The sequence below is a fragment of the Pollicipes pollicipes genome, unplaced genomic scaffold, assembly GCF_011947565.3.
Source record: "Pollicipes pollicipes isolate AB1234 unplaced genomic scaffold, Ppol_2.1 Scaffold_1600;HRSCAF=1878_pilon_pilon_pilon, whole genome shotgun sequence".
NCBI classification, from domain to species: Eukaryota; Metazoa; Arthropoda; class Thecostraca; order Pollicipedomorpha; family Pollicipedidae; genus Pollicipes; species Pollicipes pollicipes.
Genome location: NW_023595962.1, coordinates 25,064,301 through 25,092,212, shown reverse-complemented (window position 1 = coordinate 25,092,212; position 27,912 = coordinate 25,064,301). Strand labels below are relative to the sequence as shown.

Here is a 27,912-nt window from a genome sequence, read left to right as displayed (position 1 = left end):
TCACTGGTCATTGAAGGCCTTGTAGCGGTCGTAGATGCAGGTGGTGACGTGCCGCCAGTCGCTCTTGTCCAGCCGCTCCCGCCGCTGCAGCTTGTGGCGCAGCGTGTCCGGCAGGATCCGCACGTCCAGGCGGGGGTTCCTGAAAGGCCGAGCAGCTGAACAACGACGCGGACGTCCAGGCGGCGGTTCCTGAAAGGTCGAGCAGCTGAACAACGACGCTGCCTGCGGGAACAGCTCGCAAAACCTGGCGAGAGTCGAGCGACGGCGCGGTGCCAGACCATCAGAAAACTGAAGGTCTGGACGCAGCCAGGAAACTGGGGTCTGGACACAGCCAGGAAACTGGGGTCTGGACGCAGCCAGGAAACTGAAGGTTTGGACACAGCCAGGAAACTGAGGTCTGGACACAGCCAGGAAACTGAGGTCTGGACACAGCCAGGAAACTGAAGGTCTGGATACAGCCCGGAAACTGAAGGTCTGGACGCGGCTAGGAAACTAAAGGTTTGGACACAGCCAGGAAATTAAAGGTCTGGGCACAAACAAAAAACTGAGGCCTGGACACAGGCAGCGAACGGCTCCTGTCACGTCACCATTCCAGCAGATCCTTCGGGAACAGCGCCCCGCATCGTTATGTGAGACATTCACGCGCCCGGCGGGGACTGAGTTCTCCCTGCCCGATCGTTATGTGAGACATTCACGCGCCCGGCGGGGACTGAGTTCTCCCTGCCCGATCGTTATGTGAGACATTCACGCGCCCGGCGGGGACTGAGTTCTCCCTGCCCGATCGTTATGTGAGACGTTCACGCGCCCCGCGGGGGCTGAGTTCTCCCCGCGCGATCCAAAACGCCACGCGAACTCCCGTGCGCCCTCTTTCCCCGGGTGAGCAGGGCGGTCGTCGTCCAGTACGAGACAAGTGTCGGGCCATTCATCAACGCACGTCACCAGCGCGCTCACCAGCATCGCTATCGCTGATGACAACCGAAGGCACAGTTACCCGGCGCGTGGAATGAGCCCAGATGTTTCAGTCACGGTTTATCCGATTCGTCCCCCCGGTTCCCTTCGCCCACCAATCAGCGCGGGGCCTTACATCACGTGGCTGAGCGTGAGCGGTGGCAGCGCGTTCTGTTCGGACCCGCCGCCCGGCGCTCTGGACGCGGCCGAATCTTCAGCGCACCTGCTGGCCCTGCTGGAGGACGTCCGACAGCGTGGGTAACGTCATCAGCGGCTTCGTGCGGTGCGGGTCGGCTATCTACGCCGCCCAAACGACCACCACGGCGCTGCCGGTGTATTGGCGGATCGCACAGACACTTGACGGCGCACCACTGTACACAACTGTCTTGCCTAGAGGTTGAGTTTGTAATTTTTGTGTTGAATTCGTGAGTTCGTTTCCACCCTTACGCCTTTCTTCAGTTCGTTAGCATAACATTTGGACAACGCAGCGACGATAATATTTGTGACGCCGACTCCACGCGGGCCAGGGGCTGCGGCCCTTCACCGCAAGTGGTCCGTCCTTACCGGAAGTGGTCGGTCCTTACCGGAAGTCACGCAGGCGGGACGGTCCAGCAGGTGACAGCTGGGATGTGGTGTTCACCGCACTCCGAGTGTGAGAGTTCACTACGCCCAGCTGCCGGGGAGGCAAGGGGTATGACTTTGCCATTCCCGTGCGGGGAACCACAGACCACAGCAATAATAAATACGACGCATAGATGGCTATAGCGGGACTCAGTAATTGTTGTGCTTGCCAGAAACTGGATTCAATCATTGAAGAGCGAGACCTTTGGAAATCGCTCTACGCAGGCAACGTGGCCATCAATAGTGTAAACGACGAGGTCTGGTCAAATAGTCGAGTATCAAATAAAAAGTCAAAAATTCAAAACAGACGCGGTAGCGGTCAAATAGCGCAAACGATGAGGAGATTTGCGCTGCATTCCTCCGCAAAAGCAATTACTTTTGACGCATGGTGAAAGTGTTACAAAGCAACGATGACGTCTGGGAACAAGCAGCCACAACACATGGAAATTGTTTGAACAGTGATCAACGGCATTACGGCCGAAAGAAACGCGTTTATATCCTTAGCACTAACAGCATGTGGCAACAGATCCAGCAAAGAATCACGAGCAGCTTCAGAAACAGAGCTGGCGACGCCGAGACACCACAGCTCTAACGCCACTGCAAACGAGTTACCCGCAACAGCGACACCCATCCTGAGAAGCAGCACAGCAGAAGCACCCCATGTATAGATCAGCAGGAGAAGAAGGGGTACGAGGAGCGCTGACGGCCACCGCGGTCCACCCCAGCATGCGGCACAGGACCGGGAGATACACTCACCACGTGCTCTCCGGCGCCGTCTCTCGGAGGCCCCAGTGGCATCTGTCTCCGCGTCTGCCCACGGCCTGCAACGCATCCGCGGCCGACGTCAGGGACAGCCGCCAGCAGTGTCCTCACCGACGTCAGGGACTGCTGCCAGCAGCGTCCTCGCCGACGTCAGAGACTGCTGCCAGCAGCGTCCTCCCCGACGTCAGGGACTACCGCCAGCAGCGTCCTCCCCGACGTCAGAGACTGCTGCCAGCAGCGTCCTCCCCGACCTCAGGGACTGCTGCCAGCAGCGTCCTCCTCGACGTCAGGGACCACTGCCAGCAGCGTCCTCCCCGACGTCAGGGACTGCTGCCAGCAGCGTCCTCCCCGACGTCAGGGACCACTGCCAGCAGCGTCCTCCCCGACGTCAGGCAATACTGCGAGGAGCGTCTTCCCCGACGTCAGGGACCACTGCCAGCAGCGTCCTCCCCGACGTCAGGCAATACTGCGAGGAGCGTCCTCCCCAACGTCAGGGACCACTGCCAGCAGCGTCCTCCCCGACGTCAGGCAATACTGCGAGGAGCGTCCTCCCCGACGTCAGGGACTGCTGCCGACAGCCCCCTCCCCCCACGCGTATTTCGCAGCAGCACGTTGATGGAGGGTGCGTGATGCACTCGCGAGAAGAAAACGCATAGGATTTGGGGTGAAGAGAAACAGGTCAGGATCTCGTGCGTTGTTTACGAAGTCTCCTGGTCCCGTCGTTAAATGGCCTTGAAACACTGGGACGTTGACTGTAACGTGTTTTCACTGTCGCGATAGCAAATAGTAGTGGAGCAACTCCCACCCACCAAGCTGAGGCAACCGATCTATGAGTTACCTTCTGTGAAGATTAAGTCTGGGATCGGAAGACGGCACCAGCGCGATCTCAACCACGAAAGTCGTCGCATGATAACAATCTTGCCTTCACGCGCCACGTGGGGAGGTTTGCCTTTGGCGGTTTGGCGGACACTTTGGCGGTTTCTTGGCCCGGCATCCTCTCGGAGGATACCGGGCCAAGGAGGATATCCTCTCAGTGCTTGAGGTTTCGGTGGCCGCGCGGTACAAAGGTCATCCTTAAAAGAACGAGGGCCTGGTTCAATTTTCGCTGGAGAGCAGCATCGCTTACCCCCTTTCCCCTGCGTGATAACACTTTGACCGTTGCAGTTCACTGTCTGAACCATAAAAACACCACCTGCAACACTGGCTGGGAATTGAGAGTCGCAACCTAGACACTTGTCCGAGTGTCTGTCTGATCTGAAGTCAATCATTAATTTCCGATCGCCAAGGACGTCCTCTTGAAGGAGTCTGGAGTTTCCGTTCGCACGTGGATTTACGACGTGCCTACGGCTCACTGACAGTGAAAAGCACGGCTTCAAACATCTGACGTATATTGGACAGGACTGTGTGTGTGCACTGGCTTTGGATGAGCGAACAAAAAAGCACACAGAAACACACAGACTAACACAGCCCATCATTGGGTACACATTTACAAATGTCAGCCATGCGGTTCGCATGGCAGGCGTTGACTGCAAGGTCCAGCGGCTCTGGTCCCCCCCCCCCCCCCCCCCACACACACACTCATAAACCCTCAATTGCACACATACTCAATGTTGGCTGGCAGGCAATTCCAGACGCGCTCACTGACCACGTCACACTGCAATGGGCAGGTACAAAACAAGCACAGCCGCACACACAGGTTTACCCGTGAAAACGTGCGGGTCTACCGACCCACAACACGTGACACCGGCGTCTGAAAATTGAAAGCTTCTGTCTCGCATGGATGAGCGATTGCCCCTGCCCCGCATACAACATACAGCTGGAGCATACCTGGGTCTCCTTCCCGCCAACGCCTGCTCAGGGGCACGTGTGTGCAGCGTCTGCAAGCTCGTCATGTGCGCGCCAGGATGCGCGCAACATCGCACCAGGCCAGCCATCCAGCCAACATCGCACCAGGCCAGCCATCCAGCCAACATCGCACCAGGCCAGCCATCCAGCCAACATCGCACGGCCCCCCCAACATCGCACCAGGCCAGCCGGGGGCCAAGCGCCGGTCGCCGTTGGAGATGAAGGGAGAAAGGCAGACGAACGGGGTACCAGAAGTTTGCTGCAGTGGTACGTGCAGTCGGTAGTATGGCGGCCAAGCATCAACTTACCCTGGTCCCGCTCTTTACTTAATGCCCTGGTACTACAAGGACCTCGCAACAGCAGTAAAACACGTGACAAGTTGCATCGTCTACCCCTTTACTAACGTTTTCTTTGCCGGTCCATTTAAGCAATGTTGTATTATTACTTTGAAGTTTTGGCCCTTATATGGGCCCAATGGGAGGCCAATAACACACTAATTCATTAACATTACGGTAGTGTTTTGAGCCATGACTTAATGGTGCCGTAAAATGAACAAAAAGGTGGAGTCTTGCATCTATTTTCGCATGTGGTTTATTATCTGTTGGGACTGGAAAGGTGCTATTTTTGCTCGAAACGTTTGCCTTCTGCAAGACAAACTCGTTGGAAAACTTTTCATCTATTTCATGCAGTTCGTTAAATGCGTTCACGAGGAACATTGTGTATGTAGATAAGACGGTAGCCTTATTTCCTCGTAGAATGCCCTGGAGAATGGAAAATATATACATTGCACATAAAGATGTGCAATACATCTATATCTTCATTCTCGTGGTTTTTCTACCGGACTTAAGGCTGTAAATACGGTGATTTCATCCATATGGCTTAAGAAAACACTCAAACAATACAGGATATCAGAACCAGGCTGCACTGGTAAGCCCAGAACAGTCAGAACGTCCTGACAGCGGCACGCCACATACCTATAGCCCAATCCTGGTCACTAGCTGCTCTGATCACCACTTGAGCAAGTAACTGGCCTTCAGACTGCGCCGGCTATCCCCACCGCCACAGCCCTCCTGATCGGACACGTGCAGCACCCCGCACCACCGCACCGCAGAGAACATTGCAGCGTTACACACCACACAGACCGTCACACCAGCGTCCCCCGGCCGGCCCGGGCACCGTCGTCACACTGCTGCGTCACACACCACACAGAGCGTCACACCAGCTCCGTCGGCCGGCCCGGGCACCGTCGTCACACTGCTGCGTCACACACCACACAGAGCGTCACACCAGCGTCCCCCGGCCGGCCAGGGCACTGTCGTCACACTGCTGCGTCACACAACGCACAGAGCGTCACACCAGCGTCCCCCAGCCGGCCAGGGCACCGTAGCCCGGTCACGCCTCGAACGGCCGCGGCGTTCCGCTCGCGTCGTCCGGGTCCACCGCGAAGCCGGACGCTTCGTGCGAGTCCACCGCAAAGCCGGACACTTCGTGCGAGTCCGCCACGAATCCAGACGCCTCACGCGAGTTCGTCGCCTGACCCGAGGCGTCATCCGAGTCCGTCACCAGCCCCGCCGACGTCAGCAGGGTCGGCCGTCAGCCCGCCGACGTCGGCAGAGTCGGCCGTCATGCCCGCGACGTCAGCAGAGTCGGCCGTCATGCCTGCGACGTCAGCAGACTCTCCCGCCAGCGCGGCGAGGTCGACGGCCGCCGCGGCCAGCCTCAGGCGGACCAGCTCGGCCGCCTCGCGCTCGGGCAGGCCGTGGCGCGCGCGCAGGTGGCGCTTCAGGTTGCCCATCTTGCCGAACGCCAGGCTGCAGAGGTGGCAGACGGTGCCGCCCGTGTGCACGTGCTCGTGGGCGCGCCGGCTGCCCGGCGTGCGGTACAGCCGGCCGCAGAACCGACACGGGTACTCGGCTGCAACGCAAGGGCGCCACGCTCAAGTCGGAGCGAACGGACCGCCGGGCGCGGCGGGACGTGACGGTCGCGGCGGCCTGGGCTCTGGGGCGCCGCGACAGCGTGGCTGTGCGGTGACGGCGACGGGCTCAGCCCAACTCAGCGGTGCCGGTGATGGGCTCGTCTGAACGGAGATAACACAGGATGCGGTTGACTGTGGCGCATACTCGAGCTTGGGTGGCAAAACAGAGAAAGCACTAGACCGTTCACCTTTTCCGTCACAGGAGTGAGGATGTGGAGGTTCAGTGCAGTCTTATCCTCCATTAAAAACTTCGCGCCAACTAACGCTTCCTGTCCAGATACACCAACAGAAAAAGAAGGGGACCACGAAAGGTCTCTCTCGAAGCCAACTGGGGTAGAGCATATTATCAGGGTAGGGGTAGTCGGTGACTAACGACATGCTACGATCATCGTAGCAAACGCCACACAATGCCCCCGAATTGTTCAGTCCTGTCAAACGGCACACATGCCAGGGCAGACGCGGTCGGTGGCTACTGATATGTTACGATCATCGTGGCAAACGCCACACAATGCCTCTGAGTTGTTCACTCCCGTCAAACGCCACACAGTGGCTGCGAGATATCCAGCCCTATGGGCCGTCGTATGGGCGACTTGCCGCCCTCCAAATGAGCCGTGTCACCTCAAAGGCATCAGCAGCGCAGTGCAGAGGAACACCGTGAGAACGCCAGCTGGCCGGGGGCCGGACCCCGTGCTGAGTCCCCTTCCCTGTGTCAAACCTGGCCCATTTTTCACGCCAGTGCTCCGACTATCCCACCATGTTTTACAACGAGATCAGATGAAGCTCACAGACTGGGGGCAGTGACCAGCAGAAGCCCAGAGCATGGGGGCAGAGATCAGCGGAAGCCCAGAGTCGAGGGGCAGAGATCAGCGGAAGCCCAGAGTCGAGGGGCAGAGATCAGCGGAAGCCCAGAGCCGGGGTTAGAGATCAGCGGAAGCCCAGAGCCTGAAAGGCATCAGCAATCTAGACGGTTTCGCAAAGATACCCCTCAGTAACGATCATCGTCGCCCGCAGAGGACGAAGGTAAGTAAGAGGGTGAAGTGCTCCTGGTACTTCTGCACAGCTCAAAGCCGTCAGACCACAAGGGGCGTGGACCCCGTGGGCTATCAGACCACAAGGGGCTTGGACCCCATGTGCCGCAGCCCGTGTGTTTCATTGCACTCCCGGGAGTCTGTAACTCCAAACGTTGCCACATCCCTGGGATCCGTCCCGTAGCATCGTCTACCATGTCACTTCAAACGTTCCAAAAGTTTCGATGCATCCCCGGAGGGTACCGTCATCCTGGGTGCATCGCGATGTTTCGCGACCACTCTCCGAGCAGCTCGGCAAGGAGCCCCGAGCCGGATACGGGCACGCAACCGCGGCGTGCATGTCATCCCTCCAGCTCGGCAAGGAGGGGCCGCGAGCCGCATACGGGCATGCAACCGCGGCGTGTATGTCATCCCTCCAGCTCGGCAAGGAGGGGCCGCGAGCCGCATACGGGCATGCAACCGCGGCGTGTATGTCATCCCTCCAACTCGGCAAGGAGGGAGCCCGGAGCCGGATACGGGCACGCAACCGCGGCCGGCATTACTCGTGCCATGTCGCATTCAAAGACGATGTCCAGTTCGTGTTGTTTTATGGGCGATGACCGGTCTACATGGCGCTACGACGGAAGAACGTCCTCGGCCATCATCACCTGAACGACACGCATCACAGGGCACGCGTGCGACTCCTCGATCGGCGTCCAGGCCCGCTCATGGAACTGTCTCAGGCCATCGGCGGCATCGAGTCATATGTCCCTGAAGGCGACATCACGACCACCCATGATTCGCACTGCTGGTTTGCCCCCCCCCCCCCCTCCTTCTCTATACACGCACATATGCTGCTCTCTGGGACGCGGCATTCAGCAGTCCCTCTCGTGGACCAGTGTGAGTGGCCTGCAGTTTTCCGCAGTAAGATACCGTTCCTGAACGCCTTCTGTTGGATTCAAACGACACGCGTGCTACACAGCAGCCATCAACAAGCAGTCAAGGGGACAGTGCCCGCCGTCCCCGCCCGACCGCTCCTCGGTGGCACAATGGTCGCGCTAGTGAGCCCCGCGCGGCCACGCACATGTGCCTTCGCAAGGAAAGCTGCACCATGGCCAGCGAAAACGAGCACAGAGATCATGAATGCCGCATGCTCACACTTTGTACCGGGTAAATACAATGGTGATCAATACACCGTGAGCTCTCGCTCGACCTTCACTGGGCTTCAGTGCGTTACGGAGACAGCATTGCTGGACTGGCGTTCAAACGCGCGACGAGTGAGAGCTGTGACAAACACGAGTCAGAGCTGTGACAAACACGACGCCAACGCATGGACGCAGCAGCTTCCGAGAGCAGTCCGGGCCCACCGCAATCACCAGCCGCCAGCTCGACCCGCTGCACCGGCCGGCAGGTTCGTCACAGGTCCGACACGACCCCAGCGGAGCTCGGCAGCGGCACCCCCACGGCGGGGGAGCACCGCAGGCCGCTGTCCGCTGCCCGACGACCCGGCCGGCCGCACGCCCAGACGTCTCTGGATCTGGATCCGGGGATCTGGGGATCTCTGGACCGACCCGATGGGAGCCTCTGGATCTAGATCTGGACAGCGGATCGGCCGCCCCGAAAGCCCATCTCCCCGAGTCGCCGCCCGTCGCTATCCCAGCTCGCCGTCGCTGTCCGGGAGCTGCGGGGCTGTCCAGAGCTGCGCCTCGGCCTCCCCGTCCGCCTCCTCGGCCTCCGCGCCGTCCCCAGCCGGCACCGGCGCCGGCGGCGGCACAGCGCCCAGGCAGCGCGCCGACCCCATGTGCCGGTTTCGGCTGGCAGCCGTGGCGAACACCTGGCGGCAGCGCGGGCAGGTGGTGCGGCCGGCGTGCGTCTCCAGGTGGTGCCGGTACGAGTCCCAGCTGGCGTACGTCTTGCTGCAGAGCGGGCACCCCAGGCGGCCGGAAGCCGACGGCGCTGCGGCGGGGGCGCGCTCGGTCAGACACCGGCGCCGCAGAAGGCGTGGCTTGCGGTGGCAACCACAGTTCGTAAGCTAACATGTGCAGCTTTTCACGGCCAAGTTTGAGTTGTTGTTCCAGTCTTGCATCGAGACGCTTTATACCAAATGACTGCTTGGGGAGGACATATATACTGAGGTTTCTTGGCGAAGCTGAGAAAAAATGGTCTCCACAATACAGCACCTTGTTCTAAAATCAGTTTTCAACCCCTTGAATGATACGGAGGCCAACAGTCATGGCGACCGCCGTCAGCAGAAAGCTGCACCGCCTACAGAGAAAAGCACGGGCGTAAAACAGCAGAGCTGTCCGCACTCCCTACAGCCCGATCCGCGTTATAAGGGTCACTGCCACTGGCAAAGCAAAGGTAAGGAGATGTCGCAAAGGAAAACACGGCATACGTTGACTGTCGTGTTTATCTGGTGGGCCAGCGTTCGAGCGCGCAAAGAAGTGAAGCTGGAGTAACGCACAGCTAACGGGGATGAAATGTTCAAAATTTAATCTGGTGACACGACTCCGAAGAATGACACGGGCACTTCGCTGTCAATATCAAACAATTTGGTCGAAAAACAGTGTAATGCGCACGTACTGGACAGACAGAGAACTGAATGCAGTTGCTTGCACACCAACAAAGACCAATCGACGTCTGACTGTTTGCTTATCTCGGCGATCCATCAGTCAACTCAGTTTGACAGAAAAAACCAAGCCGGCTGCTGCATTGGAGGCCAAGGTCGTGGACGCATACGAAGTCACAGGAAGCAACAGGCGTCATAAAATGCATCCGTGCAGTCCACAGGGATTCCGCTCTTGCGAGCGTGCGCGAGCAGCAGAAGTCGTGTCATTCCAGTGCTTTAGTGGCTGCGCTTGCTGCGACGTGCTCCCAAGGTTCCGCGACATCGCCATCCTTCAAAACCGCCACTTGAGCATGGCGCCTTTTGCTGCAATTGCTCCCGTGAGAGATCCGGGCTCGTCTTCCCGTCGACTCGGCACCGAGCCTCGGGGTGGCCGCCGAGAACAGAGTTACCAGGTCTGCATCCACCGCCCAGTCCTGGCGTCGAGGCCACCCGCAGCTTCACGGGCCACCCTCCCGCGGTGGGCCGGTCCTGACGTCAAGGCCGTCCCGCAGCTTCACGGGTCATCCTGCTGCGGTGGGCCGGTCCTGCCGTCAAGGCCGTCCCGCAGCTTCATGGACCACCCTGCCGCGGTGGGCCGGTCCTGATGTCAAGGCCATCCCGCAGCTTCACGGGCCACCCTGCCGCGGTGGGCCGGTCCTGCCGTCAAGGCCGTCCCGCAGCTTCACGGGCCATCCTGCTGCGGTGGGGCCGGTCCTGCCGTCAAGGCCGTCCCGCAGCTTCATGGGTCATCCTGCTGCGGTGGGCCGGTCCTGGCGTCAAGGCTATCCCGCAGCTTCACGGGTCATCCTGCCGCGGTGGGCCGGTCCTGATGTCAAGGCTATCCCGCAGCTTCACGGGCCACCCTGCCGCGGTGGGCCGGTCCTGATGTCAAGGCCGTCCCGCAGCTTCACGGGCCACCCTGCCGCGGTGGGCCAGTCCTGATGTCAAGGCCATCCCGCAGCTTCACGGGCCACCCTGCCGCGGTGGGTGCTGCTGTCGCACTCCTGACCACCCATACGTGTTCGCATTCAAAGCGCTGCGTACATTTTTCACCAGTTTCGGGACAACCCGCGGGGAAAGCTGCGGCTGCGGTGATTGTAGTAGCCACGTTCCGTTACGAAAGCAAAAGTTACGTTAGAAAGTCAAGCTACGTTAGAAAGCTAAGTTACGAAAGTTGTATTGTTCTACTTCCAATAAATATGCCATGGCTCTAATACACCCGCCATCAAATACATCCGCCTTGCGACATTACGCCCATCATGACGTGTGTGGTTGTTGATGTACGCACCCAGAAACAGGCGCATCTGTGCGCCGGCCTTTTAAAAGGAGTGTTCCACCTTTAAATGAAAAGCAAGCGTGGCATAAAATGAAAGAAGTTCACTTGTATCTATTGGTATACTTTCAAGTGAAAACGACTGCTCTAAAAACACAATTTCTCTGTTAAGTAGACATGTTCCCAATTGCGTCATTGTCTGATTACGCCATCGTACCTTGCGCCACATTGTTTGAGAGCCAATTGGCGGCTGACATATCCGGAAATCGTGCACACGAACGCCAGATACGAATGTCTCAGCAGTTATATTTGCACTGGCCTTTATCGCCGTATGGCTAATGGAATGGCAGGACTTGAATTAAGTTATGGTGCCATGGATACCTGGGCAACATAGAAATAGCTGCCCCGAAAGTCTGCACATATCCGCGGGCATTAAGCTCAGAAACTAGAGGGGTTTAGATCTAAAGAAGGGCAAGGCTGTGAACTGCACCGAATGATCTTCAAGATAGCTAATGCAGTCCAAAAACGCAAACAACTGTGGAACACTCCCTTTAACGTTTGGCGAAGAAAGTTTTCGGGATAAACTCACGACCGTTTTCGTCTCACCCATTTAAAACAGCATGGGAACTGCTGTGCAGAATGTTAGCGCAATGTATATCTGCACTAGTTTGTGCCTTGCCTACGGTATCATGTTCATGGTGGGCCCCGTTCCTCACTCTGCTAGACCAACGGACCAATGTCTTAACGATAGATATAATCACATAACGGCCATGAAGATATGAGTTCAATCCAATAAAGACCAGACCGGCTGTCATAAACCCCACTCATCAAAAATCCTAGCATGTTCAAATGACGAGGAACTGTTCACTGGTGCAGCAGCTGTTACGCCTGCAGGGTGTTAGGCACCAACGAACAGTCATTTCCTGCCACAAACAACCCAAACACTTTGGCTACAGTTGAGCGGTTGGGTTGGAGCTATAATCGAGTTGAAATTTTTGTGCCTACTACATGAGATCCTGCAATGCCGACTAGTGCTAAGTTTTTTCACGGAAATATGCTCTTTGTGGCTACGTGATCCAAGTCAGCTCAGTGATTAATTGCGTAACTTTCAGCATTTCCAAGCATTAAAGACGGTGGCGGCGCCATATTGAATGTTGGTCCTGTTTCATATTTCTTTTTCTCGACGGCTCGGTGGGCCGTGTCACACTGCTTTTATAAGGTTTTATGTGACGGGAGCCCATTTCTGCAGTTATTTTTCAAGTAAGCGGTCAAATTCAAAATCAAATTAAGGGTAAAACGTCAGAGCCGATCACCAATAACGAAAATCACCTCAGCTGATGGATACATGTCGTTTGTTGTCATGTGTTCATGGCACGGGTACCACTTACACAAGCTGCATGTGTTACAAACTACAGTAATATGAATACGTGATATTTGCATATGCGCTATGTACACAACGCATGTACCATAAAATACGCCTCTCACTTAGTTGGATACGTAGAGTAAGCTATCATCCTTACACTTTATAGATGAGACCCAGCAATGTCAACTACCGCGAACTGCTCAATGAAATCTTCTATGTCGCTAATTTCATGTATCTAGGTAAGCCACATTAGCTTCGTTCCTACTTGCGCAACTCTGCGCGTTTCTCATGCTCAAAATGTCTGCCGCTACCATCTCGAATGCTATGCCAGGTGTTGAGTCCAGTTTCAATGTTAAGTTTCAAAGTTTTATCTTGACGATTTGGGGGATCGTGTGGTACCGTACGCTGCGGGATTTCGATGGCAGGGAATACATTTCTGCCGTTGTTTTTAATCGATGTGTTCAAAGTCAATGTCAACTTAGAAATCAACAACCAAACTGATCATGAACCACCAAAATCACCTCTGCTGATCGGTATATGTCATTTGTTGTCTTCCTGTACTCATTGTAAGGCTATAACTCGCAACACCCGCATGTGTTATAAACCACAACATGGACGTGCCATATGCCATAACATGGACGTGCCATATGTGCACGACGCATGCATTATAGGCGACTATAAAATATGCACAGACATACACCATGGGGTGTACTATAGTATGCGTTCCGGAACTCGTCGCTGCGAAGCAGAAGGCTATGAGTGGCACACAACTCTGCCAGAATCGGATATCTTGGCTTACAAATTATGCTACAGTAGCTATGCATCGAAGAAAAGAAGCAATGAAATAAGAAATAGAAACGAGAAACAAGTCTTCGCGGGCCTGTATCGTCATTCCCCAAATAAAAGCGCCACTGTAGCGACTTTGATTTGCGGCGGGACCGTCTGGTGTCTGGGAAAATAGCCCAGACCGAAAGACCAAACCACGCAACTGAGTGCGGGCGAAACGGGGCAAAACCGAAAATATTCGCCATGAAACCACGTTCAAGGAACAGTTGGAGAACCTCTGGGGCCAGAATGATAACGATTACGCTCAGTTGGGTAAGTGATCAGCATCCTCCTCACGTCCAATGTCATATTCCTTGTTGCAAGGGATATGACAGTCCTCCCAGTCGCGTGCTCTCGGGCTGAGTCCAGGTGCGTGTGCAGCTCCTGGTATGACTGGTTGCCAATAAGAAGAAGGCATGTCGCAGCACGGCGATGAGGCGGTTCGCCATTTGCCATTTGTCGACTCGCCGCTTTCAGGAAGCGAGTCGACATCGGCCCGAATACCATCAGTACATCAGACATCGGCCATACCATCAGTCTTAGTGGACTTCTGACGGCCTGAACGGACTTCTGACGGACTTCTGACTTCTTCAGGACTTGTGACAGCCACCAGCCGTGTGTCATTACTGACTGAACCCGGCGGCAGCGGACTGAAGCCGTGACTCCCCAGCGGGTGGAGCCTTTTGTCGGGGGCTGAGGTGCGTCCAGACTGGAAGGGCCATCGCAGCGTTGTTGCCGCCTAGCCTAGCGTTGTTGCTGCCTAGCCTGGCGCTGTTACCGCCTAGCCTGGCGTTGTTGCCGCCCAGCCTAGCGATGTTGCTGCCTAGCCTGGCGTTGTTGCCGCCTAGCCTGGCGGGTGAGTCGGGACGGGAACACCCCACGGTGGTCTTCTGTTGCAGATATTGTGCTCGGAAGGCGCCATGTCATGCCAGGGGCTGAGGGACTACCTGAGCACAGCCAAACAGCTCTCGGCCAGACGCATGCCAGTGAAATGCCGCCTCAAGCCCACACTGCTGGCGCTCACGCTTGTGCGCGGAGGGCAGGAAGACGGTTTCCCCCGTTCGGCGGCACTGTCTCGAGGCAATGCTGTCTTTTTTATTCGCGGCAGAGCACCACAATTATGCTCGCAGCTGAGCTGACATGTGGGACAGATGAAGCACCTTCCCCAGCGTGCCAGGGAGGAGCTACTGGCGGGCACGCACGTCTGGTGACAATAGGACAGCGAGACCACAGTGCCAGCAAAGAAGATGTTGATTGACCTAGGTCAGCTGCTGTACCGCATCTGGCCAGTTCCCGGGCCAGTTCCTGGGACCGCAGAATACCTGGATGACCTGAATGAAAGTTTGAAGACTCAACCGGCCCGCTTCATTCCGAACTCCCCCGAACAAACTCTCCGTGATCCCCCCCCCCCCCCGAAAAACTTCTCGTCCCTCCCGCCTCCCCCCCCCCCGAAGAAAAAAACTGGACACAATGCTAACTTTGGTTAGAGCGTCGAGGTCTCCACTATCATAACGGCTGTATCATTAGCGCCAGTCATTCTCAAAGCGCTCCTGGACATAGTGACCTGCAGCTCCGCCAGTGAAAGCAAGGCACGCAGCAATGCACGCTACAGCTGCAACAACCCAGTGCAGGCTTTTGGCGTACAGACCATTCCAAGTGTGAAGGAGAAATTACATTCTTTAGCCGTTGCACCAGCAAACAGATGGACATCGGAAACAAAGAAGGGGGGCTAGGTGTACGTAGTGATGACGATTACCGAAAGTAGTCGAGAATGTGACAGGTGCTAGGTGTACGTCAGAGGTCTGCTCTAAGTTTGACATCTGACCTCTGATTTGGCGTTAAGACAAATCCCGCAACCCCAAAACAAGTCCTAAAATGGCCTCACCACTCATGATAGTCCTTACATAGAGATAATACACGACTTTCTCTGTCTTCCAGGTAAGCATTCAAGATGGCGGCAGCCGACATTTTGAATTGAGGAAAATGCTCAATGCTGTACAAAAAGCAACCAAGCTAATTTAACTTTACTTTTTTATGTAAAACATTCCCGTGAAAAAAAATGCGATAGCTAGCATCCCGGTGTCCGCATTTTTGCAACTCAACTACTAACTGAGCTCGAATAAAACAAATGCTCACTTTGCATGAGCATCCCAAAATGTTCGGAACAACGTCTACTGTACGCCCTGATGAAAACGGCAGCCATACCACATCAACACCAAGCCACTCTCTACGGCACACCGATAGGTCAAAACACGTCCATCGCCACCACCAGGGGAGTGGAGCGACGGCACACACCCGTCACAGCGGCGCCCGACCCGGCCTGCGAGGAGGACCGCCCACCCCCAGTCCGCAGGACGACCCCCGGACGCGACAGTCCCTGGACCCGGCCGGGCACCACCCACAGGGCGGGGCGGTGAGCGCACTCACCTGGAGGCCTGTGACCGGGCCCACTGGCCAGCTCCCTTCGGCGCGCTGATGACGCCAAATGTCGCCTCAAGTCTTCGGCATAAGTCGCTCACTCGCACGGCGCGGTGAAGCTTATACGGGTAACGACGACAATACCTAAGATATTTCGTACTCTAAACATCCAGGTTTGTCCACTAAAAATGTGGTGCACGCGACGCCAGTGGGATTGCGGATGGAAAGTAGCTTTTTTGGTGTCGGGCAGGGACGAAAATATCGACAGTCTGATTTTCATGGCCAGGGCTTCACAGCCTAACTTCGCTCGTGAGCCGCAAGTGAACTTGCACCGCGTAGCAGCCCATGATACTGACAAACCCATGAATTTAAGACCAGTCGATCAGCTTGAACTGGGCTAGCTAAAAATTCAAAGCAATCCATTATAAGCAGTTGTGAAATACATCCAGGTGAAAGACAACCTATAAGTTTACCAGAAATAGAAGCGGCACCTCCAACTCCAACCTCAACAAAACTGTGACAAGCCACAGCAGAGCCAGACGACAGGGTGTGTAAGTGAGTAAGAACACGGGAAAGTGAGAGCTGGCAGATAACGTAATCATTACAAGTGATGCGACCAAAACTGGTGATGACAATCGTCTAGCAGTATGAAACAATGCGACATCTTGCAGCCTCTCGAATGTTAAGCCTTGTCACATCACATCTCTGGGTGGATGTTCCTCCGGTAAGTAAATGACGTTTTTGTTCCGCAACAACAGGTAGGTCATATACAAGGTTCGCCGAATGCACAGCAAGCGGCTATTCCGAAAAAGATTGTACTGCAATGACACTCTGTGAGAACCTTCCTGCGGGGTCCCAATAACGGTCGGAGACATGGGCTCCCTGTGCTACTGACCTGTACGGTGGTTCAAACTCCGCTGCCACCACGTGCCAAAACCAGCCGCGAGGGGCCTGGATGGGTGAGGAAAGTTTCTCAGATACGTGCTGTCTACATGTCCGTCATTACAACAAAAAGGGCGAGGGCACAGCTAGCAAGCCTCCAGTGTGATCAAACTGTTCAACGCTATCGTTCCCAGCCCGATGAAGCTGCCAAGTGACTGCTAGATCAGAAGGCTGTGGACGACCGACGACAGGGCCGATGAAGATGCCAAGTGACTGCTAGACCAGAAGGTTGTGGACGACCGACGACAGGTCAATGAAGCTCTGAGGTAAATGCTAGACCAGAAGGCTGTGGACGATCGACGACAGGCCAATAAAGCTCTGAGGTGAATGCTAGACCAGAAGGCTGTGGACGATCGACGACAGGCCAATGAAGCTCTGAGGTGAATGCTAGACCAGAAGGCTGTCGACAATCGACAATCAACATGGGCCCCTGGTAAAATATCACGGACCTATGCACCTATACAAACACCTACACAAATGTAGCCACACACCTATAGGACACCTGTATAGGACACCTGTAGGACAGCCACCTATACAAATGTAGAACGAAGAACCTGCACTGACGGAGTTGGAAGAGGAGCCTGCGCAAAAAAATCGCTTCTGCCCAGGCCAGCTGCCACCACAGGGCCGCTACTGCTGAGCAGAGCGTCTCCAACGTCTGACGGATTTTTGACACAGGGGAAAAATCGGATGCATTGGTCGGCAGCCTGTCGGAACCGGTGACCCACCAGGTGACAGGTCATCCAAAGGTCAGGTCAGGGCTCAGGCCCCTGAACCACCTGGAAGTACCTTGGATTTCCTGTGGACCCAAGAATGACCGAACGGAAACAGGTAGCTGCTGCGGTCGCATATGCGGCCAGCGATTGAGAGGACCTCCAGAACAAGATCCACAAGTCCCTGCCTACTACTCTTCGAGACCCCTGTGCCACTCGCGTCCAGTGTGGCACCACAGTCTGGTGCACCCTCTAACGCGTGGGTCCGAAGCCGTTTGGACGGCCCAATAGACGAGCCACCAGACGGGCCCCTGCCATCCGCCACAGGACGTTTCAAAAGAGAGTCCAGCCACCAAAGGACATTTACCAAGAGAACCCATCTGCTGGACCTGTAGTCTCCCGGCTACAGCATACCTCGTCCAGATATGGCCCTGACGCACGAGATCCTAGACAACGGAGTACACCACCATCACCATTGGATCACACGGTTTTTTCGTCTCAGTGGCTCCGTCCTTCACCGCAGGAGGGTGATTTGAGCAGGGTTATAGACCCGAGGCTCTCTACAAGGTCAGACGAATTGGCTCTGAGCTGAGACTGGCCGGGGGAGGGGGGTGGGGGTGGAATGCTCCACCTGTTTGGGTGGTCCTCTCTTTCACTGCCATCCCGCTCAAAAACCGACGCGACGCGCACTGGACTGGTTCTCAGCACTCTTGTCTAGAGTAGTTCGGCAGCGAATGGCTTCTGACGAGCTGGATGGTACCAGGCCTGCAGGCCAAAGCGCTGCTCGAGTTCAGAATAACAAAGCGTAAGTGCGGTAAGGAGATTTGAGGTAATAGCTGATAAGTCCGAATAACGGAGCCATGACAGGAGCCGCTATGGTGCATCTGGGTCTACCGCCTGATCCCATTTCAGTCGACCTCTCGACTCCGGTGATCGCGGACCGGGACGACGCCGCTCATACGCGCACGCTCGTGACCTCCGGCGCACGGCCGCAACGGACACACACACGGCATGGCGCTGCCGGCCAGCGGAGCCGCCGCCGCCGCACCGCTGTGTGGGCAGGGGCGGGGAGCGGTGACGAGGAGCTCCCCTCAGTCCCGCCCCGCCCGTCCAGTCGGGGTGACGAGGAGCTCCCCTCAACCCAGCCCCGCCCGTCCAATCGGCGGCGGCTCGCGCGGTGACGGCGGTCGGGGGAGCGTGCAGGTCCGATCACCTCCCCCCCCCCCCCTCCGCCCAGTCCACTCCGAACGGCACGGCGCACAGCCGGCGGGCGGGCTGGCAAAGTGCGGATGGGCGGCCGGGTGGAAAGCAAGACGGCGCAACGGCCAGGGGTCGGACCAGGCGGCGGCCATATCATCACACCGCTGGTGTGCTACAGCCAGGGGTCGGACCAGGCGGCGGCCACAATCGTCACACCGCTGGTGCGCTTCATCAAAAGGTCAGTCGCATCGCTTTTGGAGGGGCGGAAGGCAAAACTGCCAATCAGCTGTGAATATTTCAGAGCCGTCGATTTCTTCCCACGTTTACTAACGTTTTAGCAATAGCAGCGTTCCCGTACTGTTACCGCTGTTCATTGTGAGCCGGTTGCCGGGGACCGACCTGCACCCTCCCTCGACCCCACACGGACATGGACTGACCTTGTGAGGCTCTGTCACCGCCGGCGCCGGCCGACGACGGGCCGGCTTCTCCTGCAACACAGGCGGCTGCTGTCAGGCCGGGTCTGGCCGGCGCCTGCGCAGGTCACGTCTTGGTAAGGACAGGTGAAGGCAAGTCACAGACAGACTGCTCTGTGCGTAGCCCGGTTTAGTCCAGTTGGATCCCAGCCAGCTAATTAGCTAGCATCAAGTTCCAGCGTTTCTCTGGACCCAATTTTACTTCACCCCCGCTGGCGTAATAAAAACATTCCATGTTGGCCATGTTATGCTTTATCAATTGATTGATTATTGGAGCATTTGAGGACGTCGACTCCTCAGCTGGCTTTTAACATGCCGCTGAAACAGCACACAGAGCTATCAGACACTGGACAGCCCAACTTCCTGAAACCTCTCATCCCAAACCCTTGTTTACTGAGCTTCCGCAATCGCAGCCTGCCTCCTTCTCACCTAGCGAGTCGTCCAGCAGCGACACCTGGGCGGGATCAAAGCCTTGTCCCGCCCCACCGGCGTGACCCTCGAAGCTGGCCACGTGCCCCAGCGCGGCCTCCAGTTCTCCATCCTCCCTCGCTCAAATCCACCTGCTCCACCTTGATCACGCTCGGCGAGCCGCCGGCAGCGCCTATGGCGGTGGGTGCCGAAGCTGCACTTGGCCGGGCAGCAGCAGGCGGCGCCAGCGTCGCTGACGGCGAGGCCGGCCGGCGCCGCTTGGCGGGCGGCGCGGACGGGGGCTCGGCGGGCGGTCGCGACCGGGGCGGCGCCCGGGCGGCTGGAGTAACGGGCGCCGGCGCCTCGTGGGAGCGCTCGTCCGCGGGCCGGGTCCTGCTGGAGAGGTGGGAAGCCGGACTCAGCGTACCGCACACCAGCTCACGGTCAGGGGGCGCCACCGTGTGCTCGGTACGATGGGACGAATGATGAAGCAGCTGAATGCGGCCACAGCAGCTGCCGACGCGGCCACAGACGCGCCCACAACGTGGCGTGGCGGCAGACGGCACAGAACGCAGGCGTTTACACAGTCGCACGTTGTACGCTGGATCTCAAACTACATATATCTCATAAACATCGGGTCAAAGCCCTACGTTCTACTCGCCTGCTACTCACCGTCTAAGCGTGTCCCGCCTGCTGCCGCTGCTGATGATCTAGATCAATGCATCCACAGATCCCCAATGACCGCGCCCCGTCTGTGCCCGTTCAGCCCGCTCAGCAACGTCCTCGGCGACGCCGTGCCGTGACTGCCCCGCCCCGTGTTCACCTGTCCGTGACTGCCCCGCCTCGTGTTCACCTGCCCGTGACTACCCCGCCCGTGTTCACCTGTCCGTGACTGCCCCGCCCCGTGTTTACCTGTCCGTGACTGCCCCGCCTCGTGTTCACCTGCCCGTGACTGCCCCGCCTCGCGTTCAACCTGCCCGTGACTGACCCGCCCGTGTTCACCTGTCCGTGACTGACCCGCCTCGCGTTCACCTGCGCCGTGACTGACCCGTCTCAGGCTCACCTGCGCCGCGATTGGCCCGCCTCAGGCTCACCTGCGTCGTGATTGGCCCGCCTCAGGCTCACCCGCGCCGCGATTGGCCCGCCTCAGGCTCACCTGCGCCGCGATTGACCCGCCTCAGGCTCACCTGCGCCGTGACTGACCCGCCTCAGGCTCACCTGCGCCGCGATTGGCCCGCCTCAGACTCACCTGCGCCGCGATTGGCCCGCCTCAGGCTCACCTGCGCCGCGATTGACCCGCCTCAGGCTCACCTGCGCCGCGTCCTCGTCGCCGCTCAGGCCGCGCACCTGCAGCATCTCGGCCGTCTTGATGAAGCTTGCCAGCTGGCCCTGCGACACGTTCACCTCGCCCTTGTAGACGAACTCGATGACGGCGCGCAGGTCCTCGATGCTCGTGTCTTTCAGGAAGAACACCGGGTGTTGGCACGGGTTCTCCTGCGGGGAAAGGCAGCGTTGGCAGCCTGGACGCCTCAGGGGCGGCACAGAGTCGCGAGGGCTGCGTTGTGCACCCAGATGAGATTAAGTAGTAGCTAGCGTCTGTGCGTTGGATAGGCCGCGTGTGGCAGCCCACGACCGTCACACAGAAGACGGAAAACTTTGGCAATGTCAGCTTTTGGTTGCAAAGGGCCGCAGTACGGTGAGAAAAAAGCTCATAGCATGCTTTGCCAATGAACCTATAGCAGCACGGTTTTGTGAGGGAGAGGGGTTTGCGTCTCCCGAGTGGCCGAGTGGTTTGCGTCTCCCGAGTGACCGAGTGGTTTGCGTCTCCCGAGTGGCCGAGTGGTTTGCGTCTCCCGAGTGGCCGAGGGGTTTGCGTCTCCCGAGTGACCGAGTGGTTTGCGTCTCCCGAGTGGCCGAGTGGTTGCGTCTCCCGCGTGACCGAGTGGTTTGTGTCTCCCGAGTGACCGAGTGGTTTGTGTCTCCCGAGTGACCGAGTGGTTTGCGTCTCCCGAGTGACCGAGTGGTTTGCGTCTCCCGAGTGGCCGAGTGGTTTGCGTCTCCCGAGTGGCCGAGTGGTTTGTGTCTCCCGAGTGACCGAGTGGTTTGCGTCTCCCGAGTGACCGAGTGGTTTGTGTCTCCCGAGTGACCGAGTGGTTTGCGTCTCCCGAGTGGCCGAGTGGTTTGCGTCTCCCGGGTGACCGAGTGGTCTGCGTCTCCCGAGTGGCCGAGTGGTTTGCGTCTCCCGGCTCCCACGTGGGAGCCCTGGGTTAGTATCCCGGTTGCGCAATGGCCTCGAGCACTGATACAGCCAATGTAGTCGCTAGTGCTCCACAAAAGGATCGTGAAGACGTGCGTCGTGTTGCGTTTAAAAAAAGTAGCGGAACTCTTCTATATCTGGAAACAATGTGCGGGGGAGAAATCAGCACCACTCGCTAAGCCGTCGTTCCTGCAGGTCCATAAAAACCTAGGTCGATAAAAAAGACGTAAGAGCTTCGGGCTTTGACAGAAAAAAATGACCGGGTTGCGTTCTCACAGCGGCGACTTCAGAACAGCCAGCAGGACTTCACGCCAGTGAACCGCTGATGAAGGGAGGAGCGAACTGATGCTCTGGGAGGGGAGGGCAGCCCAATGACCTGGAGACCCCATCCAATGAGAGGACGGAACTGTCACTGCCACCAGGTGACCGCGTAAGATCCCACGTGTCCACTGAGGGGCAGAACTGTTACGGCCACCAGGTGACCGCGTAAGATCCCACGTGTCCACTGAGGGGACAGAACTGTTACGGCCGCCAGGTGACCGCGTAAGATCCCACGTGTCCGCTGAAAGGACAGAACTGTCACGGCCGCCAGGTGACCGCGTAAGATCCCACGTGTCCACTGAGGGGACAGAACTGTCACGGCCGCCAGGTGACCGCGTAAGATCCCACGTGTCCGCTGAAAGGACAGAACTGTCACGGCCGCCAGGTGACCGCGTAAGATCCCACGTGTCCGCTGAAAGGACAGAACTGTCACTGCCACCAGGTGACCGCGTAAGATCCCACGTGTCCGCTGAAAGGACAGAACTGTCACGGCCGCCAGGTGACCGCGTAAGATCCCACGTGTCCACTGAAAGGACAGAACTGTCACGGCCGCCAGGTGACCGCGTAAGATCCCACGTGTCCACTGAGGGGACAGAACTGTCACGGCCGCCAGGTGACCGCGTAAGATCCCACGTGTCCGCTGAAAGGACAGAACTGTCACGGCCGCCAGGTGACCGCGTAAGATCCCACGTGTCCGCTGAAAGGACAGAACTGTCACGGCCGCCAGGTGACCGCGTAAGATCCCACGTGTCCGCTGAAAGGACAGAACTGTCACGGCCGCCAGGTGACCGCGTAAGATCCCACGTGTCCACTGAGGGGACAGAACTGTCACGGCCGCCAGGTGACCGCGTAAGATCCCACGTGTCCGCTGAAAGGACAGAACTGTCACGGCCGCCAGGTGACCGCGTAAGATCCCACGTGTCCGCTGAAAGGACAGAACTGTCACTGCCACCAGGTGACCGCGTAAGATCCCACGTGTCCGCTGAAAGGACAGAACTGTCACGGCCGCCAGGTGACCGCGTAAGATCCCACGTGTCCACTGAGGGGACAGAACTGTCACGGCCGCCAGGTGACCCGCGTAAGATCCCACGTGTCCGGCGCCCTGACCTGACCCGCCGTCGGCTGCCGAGGCCGCCTGCCTCCAGCCCGGCACCTCACCTTGAGCAGCTCGCGGAAGTAGGGGCTGCACGCGGAGAGCATCATGCGGTGCGCCTTGACCTTGTGGCCGTCGCAGCAGAGCGTGATGTCCACCAGCTCCTCATCCTGCCGCAGGTGGTCGAACACGGACGTGACGCTCGTGCGGAAGCTGTCCCACTTGAGGCAGAACTTCTGGCCGTTCATCATCTGTGGGGGACGGGCACGCTGTCAGCCGGCGTGACCTAAGCGTGACCTTGCAGACCTTTTCCTTCCGAGGAATCCTTTCAGCACCTTTCAAATCTGGGGCCAATCAGAGGCTGTTGTCACACCTCTGCATCACCGAGTGAGATTAACGGGATCGTTAGGAAGTAGTAATATAAAATAACACGTGGCGGCCTGTTTGGAGGACCAACAGCAAGCCTAGCACCAACGACATGATGCCATAAACCTGGATACCATGTCATTGGCCTATAATTAACAATGTAATCGCCAATTACATCGCCAGTAAGTCACCACGTTACATACTGCCTGGTGACTGACTAAGCGCCAGAAGGCACTGATAGGCTAGGCACAGTTCTGGAATCGCCAGCACTGGTTCAGCAGCAGCTGCCAGACCAATTCTGTACGTCTGATTTTGTCAAATCGCCTGTCTTAATTAGCAGTTAACATCACATTCCACCCCTGTAATTGCATTGCATTTCAGACCATTTGTCTCCAATTCCCGTGTGCATGACCTGTTTAAATATTCCGCTAACGATAACAAACACTGAAGAGCACAACTAACTACACCTGCACAGCACGTAAGCCGCGCTTTATTGCATCTGTCACATATGGGCGAATTCAGCGCGGATGTGGTGACAGCTCATCGTCTGTTAGACACGCAGGCTCAAGAGGCGGCGTCAGCGGTCGCCGAAGGAGCGTCGAGGCCCGGACTCCAGTAACTCACGGCCGGCTACTACACTCCACAGGCTCAAGAGGCGGCGTCAGCGGTCACCGGAGGAGCGTCGAGGCCCAGACTCCAGTAACTCACGGCCGGACGCTACACTCCACAGGCGCCAGAGGCGGCGTCAGCGGTCGCCGAAGGAGCGTCGAGGCCCGGACTCCAGTAACTCACGGCCGGCTACTACACTCCACAGGCTCAAGAGGCGGCGTCAGCGGTCACCGGAGGAGCGTCGAGGCCCAGACTCCAGTAACTCACGGCCGGACGCTACACTCCACAGGCGCCAGAGGCGGCGTCAGCGGTCACCGGAGGAGCATCGAGGCCCGGACCCCAGACTGAACAGGCGGCGACGGTCGCACGTGAGCTACACGCCAGTCACTGTTGGGCCGCTCGGTACGTGTGCGGCTGCAGCGGCTGCGGCTCCGACTGCGGCTGTATCCGACAGCTTCGTAGTGATAGTACTGGTACCGCTAGTACTCGCACTAGTTAGTCCCATGCCAGTTCCGCTGGCGCTGGACTGGCAACCGATACGATGAATCACATTAAGAGCATAGGAATCAACAAACACCACTGAAGCTGAACTAAAACTGTTCTCTACGGAGCAGACAGCAAACACACGATTGCACATGAATTGCCCGACGCAGATGTCGGTTTGTGCCGTGGTTGTTGCTTTTTTGCAGCAGCAGCAGCAGGTTGCCTTCATTCCCGTGGAGCCAGTAGCTCCAACAATGGCACTCTTTGCCCCGATTGTCGTGAGCTAGGACAGCAGCGCGTCTCTCCGTGAAGCCCTGAGCTGTTGAACTGTGTGGGGCAGGGGCACGGAGGGCGCCCGCCTGCCGCCTCCACTCGAATCAAACGATCCAGTGTACGTCGAATGGTGAGTGACGGCGGGAGCAGCAGCAGGATAGTCTGAAATGAGGACCACGAAGCTCTTACGGGCGTGCACGACACTTTCCCATTGTTCCCTGCACCGCGTCCGTTTCCCACGTGGGGGGAGGGTTTAAATCCAGATTGCGTGGAGATCCCGGGTGCTAACGTTACCCACGCAGTCACTGTCACTCCGTAAAAAGGGGCGTAACGACGTGCGTCACGTCCCCTTTTAAAAGGACCAGCTCACAACGAGAGCAACCTGTTCAGACGCCGTGTTCAGCAGCCGCGCCGGCCGACAGACGCGTCAGACACGGATCACTTGCACAGCAACAACGAGCGAGGCCTCGGCTGCCTGCAGGAGCACGTCGCCCGCGAGCGGAGGTCAGGAACGCTGCCACCGCCGAGTCGGCGGCCACGGCTCGGTCGAGGTCAGCGGCCTCGGCCGTGCAGGGTCCGGCCGTCGGCGGCCACGGCCCGGCTGTCGAGGTCAGCGGCGTCCGGCCGTGCAGGGTCCGGCCGTCGGCGGCCACGGCCCGGCTGTCGAGTTCAGCGGCGTCCGGCCGTGCAGGGTCCGGCCGTCGGCGGCCACGGCCCGGCTGTCGAGGTCGGCGGCGTCCGGCCGTGCAGGGTCCGGCCGTCGGCGGCCGCGGCTTGGCTGTCGAGGTCAGCGGCCTCGGCCGTGCAGGGTCCGGCGGCAGGGTCGTCCCCGCCGGACTCTGGGTAGTGCGTGGTGGAGCGACAGTAACGACGGCACCAGTGGCTGGCTGACGCTGAGCCGCCGGGCCTCCGGTCCGCGTGCTCTGTACGGGTCCGGCTGAGGAGGAGTTCACCTCGGCACTTGGGCCCGGCGCCGACCAACAGCAAGGTGTACCCGAATTTCTGTGCTGGGGGACAGCACACAGCAGATCTGGCACGCAGGATGGGAGCACCACCAATGCCAGTCACTTGTGCCATGGAGCTACAGCTGCAGACTGGGGTGGTGGCCATACAGGTGTTGCCACCTGGTGACACTGCCAGTCACTCACAATGAGACTGCTTCCTTTCTGAATAATCTGGCTGGCTGGCTCAATGACCCTGACTGGCTGAATAGATAGATATATATGCAGGAGCTTCCACAAAATGAATTGCCTAGCTTCCAAGTCGATGTGCATGCAATGGCCACCAGATATAAAAGACAATGCAGATGAGCATGATGTATCACATTGCAATATATGTTTATCTACTTGAAAAATTTGAGGTTAAGATTATCCTAAAAGCTGTGTTGCATGTGACCTCTGACAACCCCACTCAGCCAGTAGCAAGTTCCACACCATGGATGCTGCACAGAATGTGAACACAGAATGTGGATCGGAGGCACATAAACTCCTGCAGACATGCCAAAGAGCGGCTGCAGTTGGTTGACAATCTGAGTGGCAGAGCCAGGTATTACACTCTGGTGTATCACATGCTTCACCCACGGCTTTGAAGATCTCATCTCGCATCTCTGGTGGGTAGATGGCTGCAAGGTGTGAGGGTCTCACAGGTGATTATATAATACACAATACTGTGTTCATGTATTTCACTGGCTCTGCTTTAATGCCTTTACCTTTAGAGCTTTTCAATACTACCATATTGGAAACCAGTGCTGAATGAACATCAGTAGCAGCCTGTGCCATCTTGCACCACATGGATTTCCACATCAAGATGCGATGGCTGTCGTCATGAAACCTCAGGCAGCTTGGCATGTTTGGTAGTTAGTGTCAATAAAACACTTAAAATGAATGAGCAGGCATCTGCCTTCTTAAGTAAGCATATCTCTCAAAGTGCAACAAGTCATACCCATTCACCTCATGATGATGATGATGATTTCGGGGTTTTTGGGCACATTGACTGCAGTGGGTTATGCTGCACCCTTCATTGTGTCCTCGATGTTGTTGTCGGCTCTGTTGGTTAATGCCTAGCCCACATGATTGCACTCATTGCCACAGTTCTCAGTGAGTAGCAGCAAGAAACAGCTGCTATTTATGTTGAATGTAAGATGATATAGTAGTTTTGATGGGTATTGGTGCTCCAGTTATTGGCGCGTGCCGGTATTAACCATGGGTGTAAATGATAGTCTTTCCAGAAGTTCCAGTACAAAACATGAGGTCAAACCCACTTCACACCAAATTTTCAATGAATAATTTTATCAAAACAAAGCTGAACCATCTCCAATAACTAAAGGGCAAAACTTTACCGCGAGAAAGCCTGGAAGACGAGCCTAACGCGACTACGCAGCTATCCTGCCGCCCAAAGATACGCTTGTGCCCCACAACCGACACCACGAAAGTATCTGATACCCCGCACGCTTGGAAAGTCAGCTCATGAAGTCTTCCGCACCGGCACGGAACGATAACTGGCCCAAGGCCAACTGGCCTAAACCGACTCCACGGCACGACAGTCCCCCCACGCGTTACCCACAACACCAGACCTGTCTACACATCAATCGCTGTGATTACAAGCGTCGGGCAGGCCGACGCCGCGCCAAATACGCGAGAACGCAATGTTGCAATTAGGAACAGGGCTAGTAAATATGGCGTGTTCAACCACGACGAGGATGCGATGGCCCATTTTCTGTTTCTTTTTCTAGAAAAGAGAAATTTGGTATATCATCTGCACTGCAGGAACAAAATACGTATTTCTACTATAGATACAACTTAAGTTGTTGCACGAGACGAAACTGTTAAGTGTTTTGCCGCCTCCGTAGTCCTGGAGAAACATGACATGCTCATAATCCAGCGGCACGGAGCACCAGTCCCACATACGCGCGTTGTTTGGCCAGGCTGAAACGGAAAGGTCCGCTGGCAGCTGGACAGCCAGAGTAAGCCCGGATATGGGACGGATAAACGCGGACCCGGGGCGGACGTGACTCCACAGTCCTGCCTGGCAAAAGGGAAGAGTCAAAATTGTTCGTCGACCTGGACAGATCGACTCGGGACAATTCGGTTCAGGGTATAGAAAACAACCCATGCTTAGCAGGAACTCCGA

At 57.2% G+C, this 27,912-nt stretch overlaps 1 protein-coding gene across 1 annotated transcript; it reads right to left on the bottom strand.

Moving 5' to 3' along the window:
- Nucleotides 1-27,347, bottom strand: LOC119114954 (longitudinals lacking protein, isoforms H/M/V). Its single transcript, XM_037239011.1, has 8 exons — nt 27,122-27,347; nt 23,118-23,303; nt 20,710-20,875; nt 19,403-19,522; nt 18,938-18,988; nt 5,945-6,090; nt 2,326-2,390; nt 1-139 (listed from the first exon to the last, which is right to left on the bottom strand). The coding sequence occupies exons 2-8, from the start codon at nt 23,301-23,303 to the stop codon at nt 1-3; spliced, it is 873 nt and encodes a 290-aa protein (XP_037094906.1). The 5' UTR covers nt 27,122-27,347.
- Nucleotides 27,348-27,912: the final 565 nt, after the last annotated feature.

What these genes read in the sequence shown, in the direction of transcription:
- LOC119114954 (XM_037239011.1), bottom strand. Translation starts at nt 23,303, where the DNA reads ATGATGAACGGCCAGAAGTTCTGCCTCAAGTGGGACAGCTTCCGCACG. An exon ending in ACTTCCGCGAGCTGCTCAAG is followed by an intron (nt 20,876 to 23,117) that starts GTGAGGTGCCGG and finishes CTTTCCCCGCAG; the next exon opens with GAGAACCCGTGCCAACACCC. An exon ending in GCTGCTGGACGACTCGCTAG is followed by an intron (nt 18,989 to 19,402) that starts GTGAGAAGGAGG and finishes CCTGTGTTGCAG; the next exon opens with GAGAAGCCGGCCCGTCGTCG.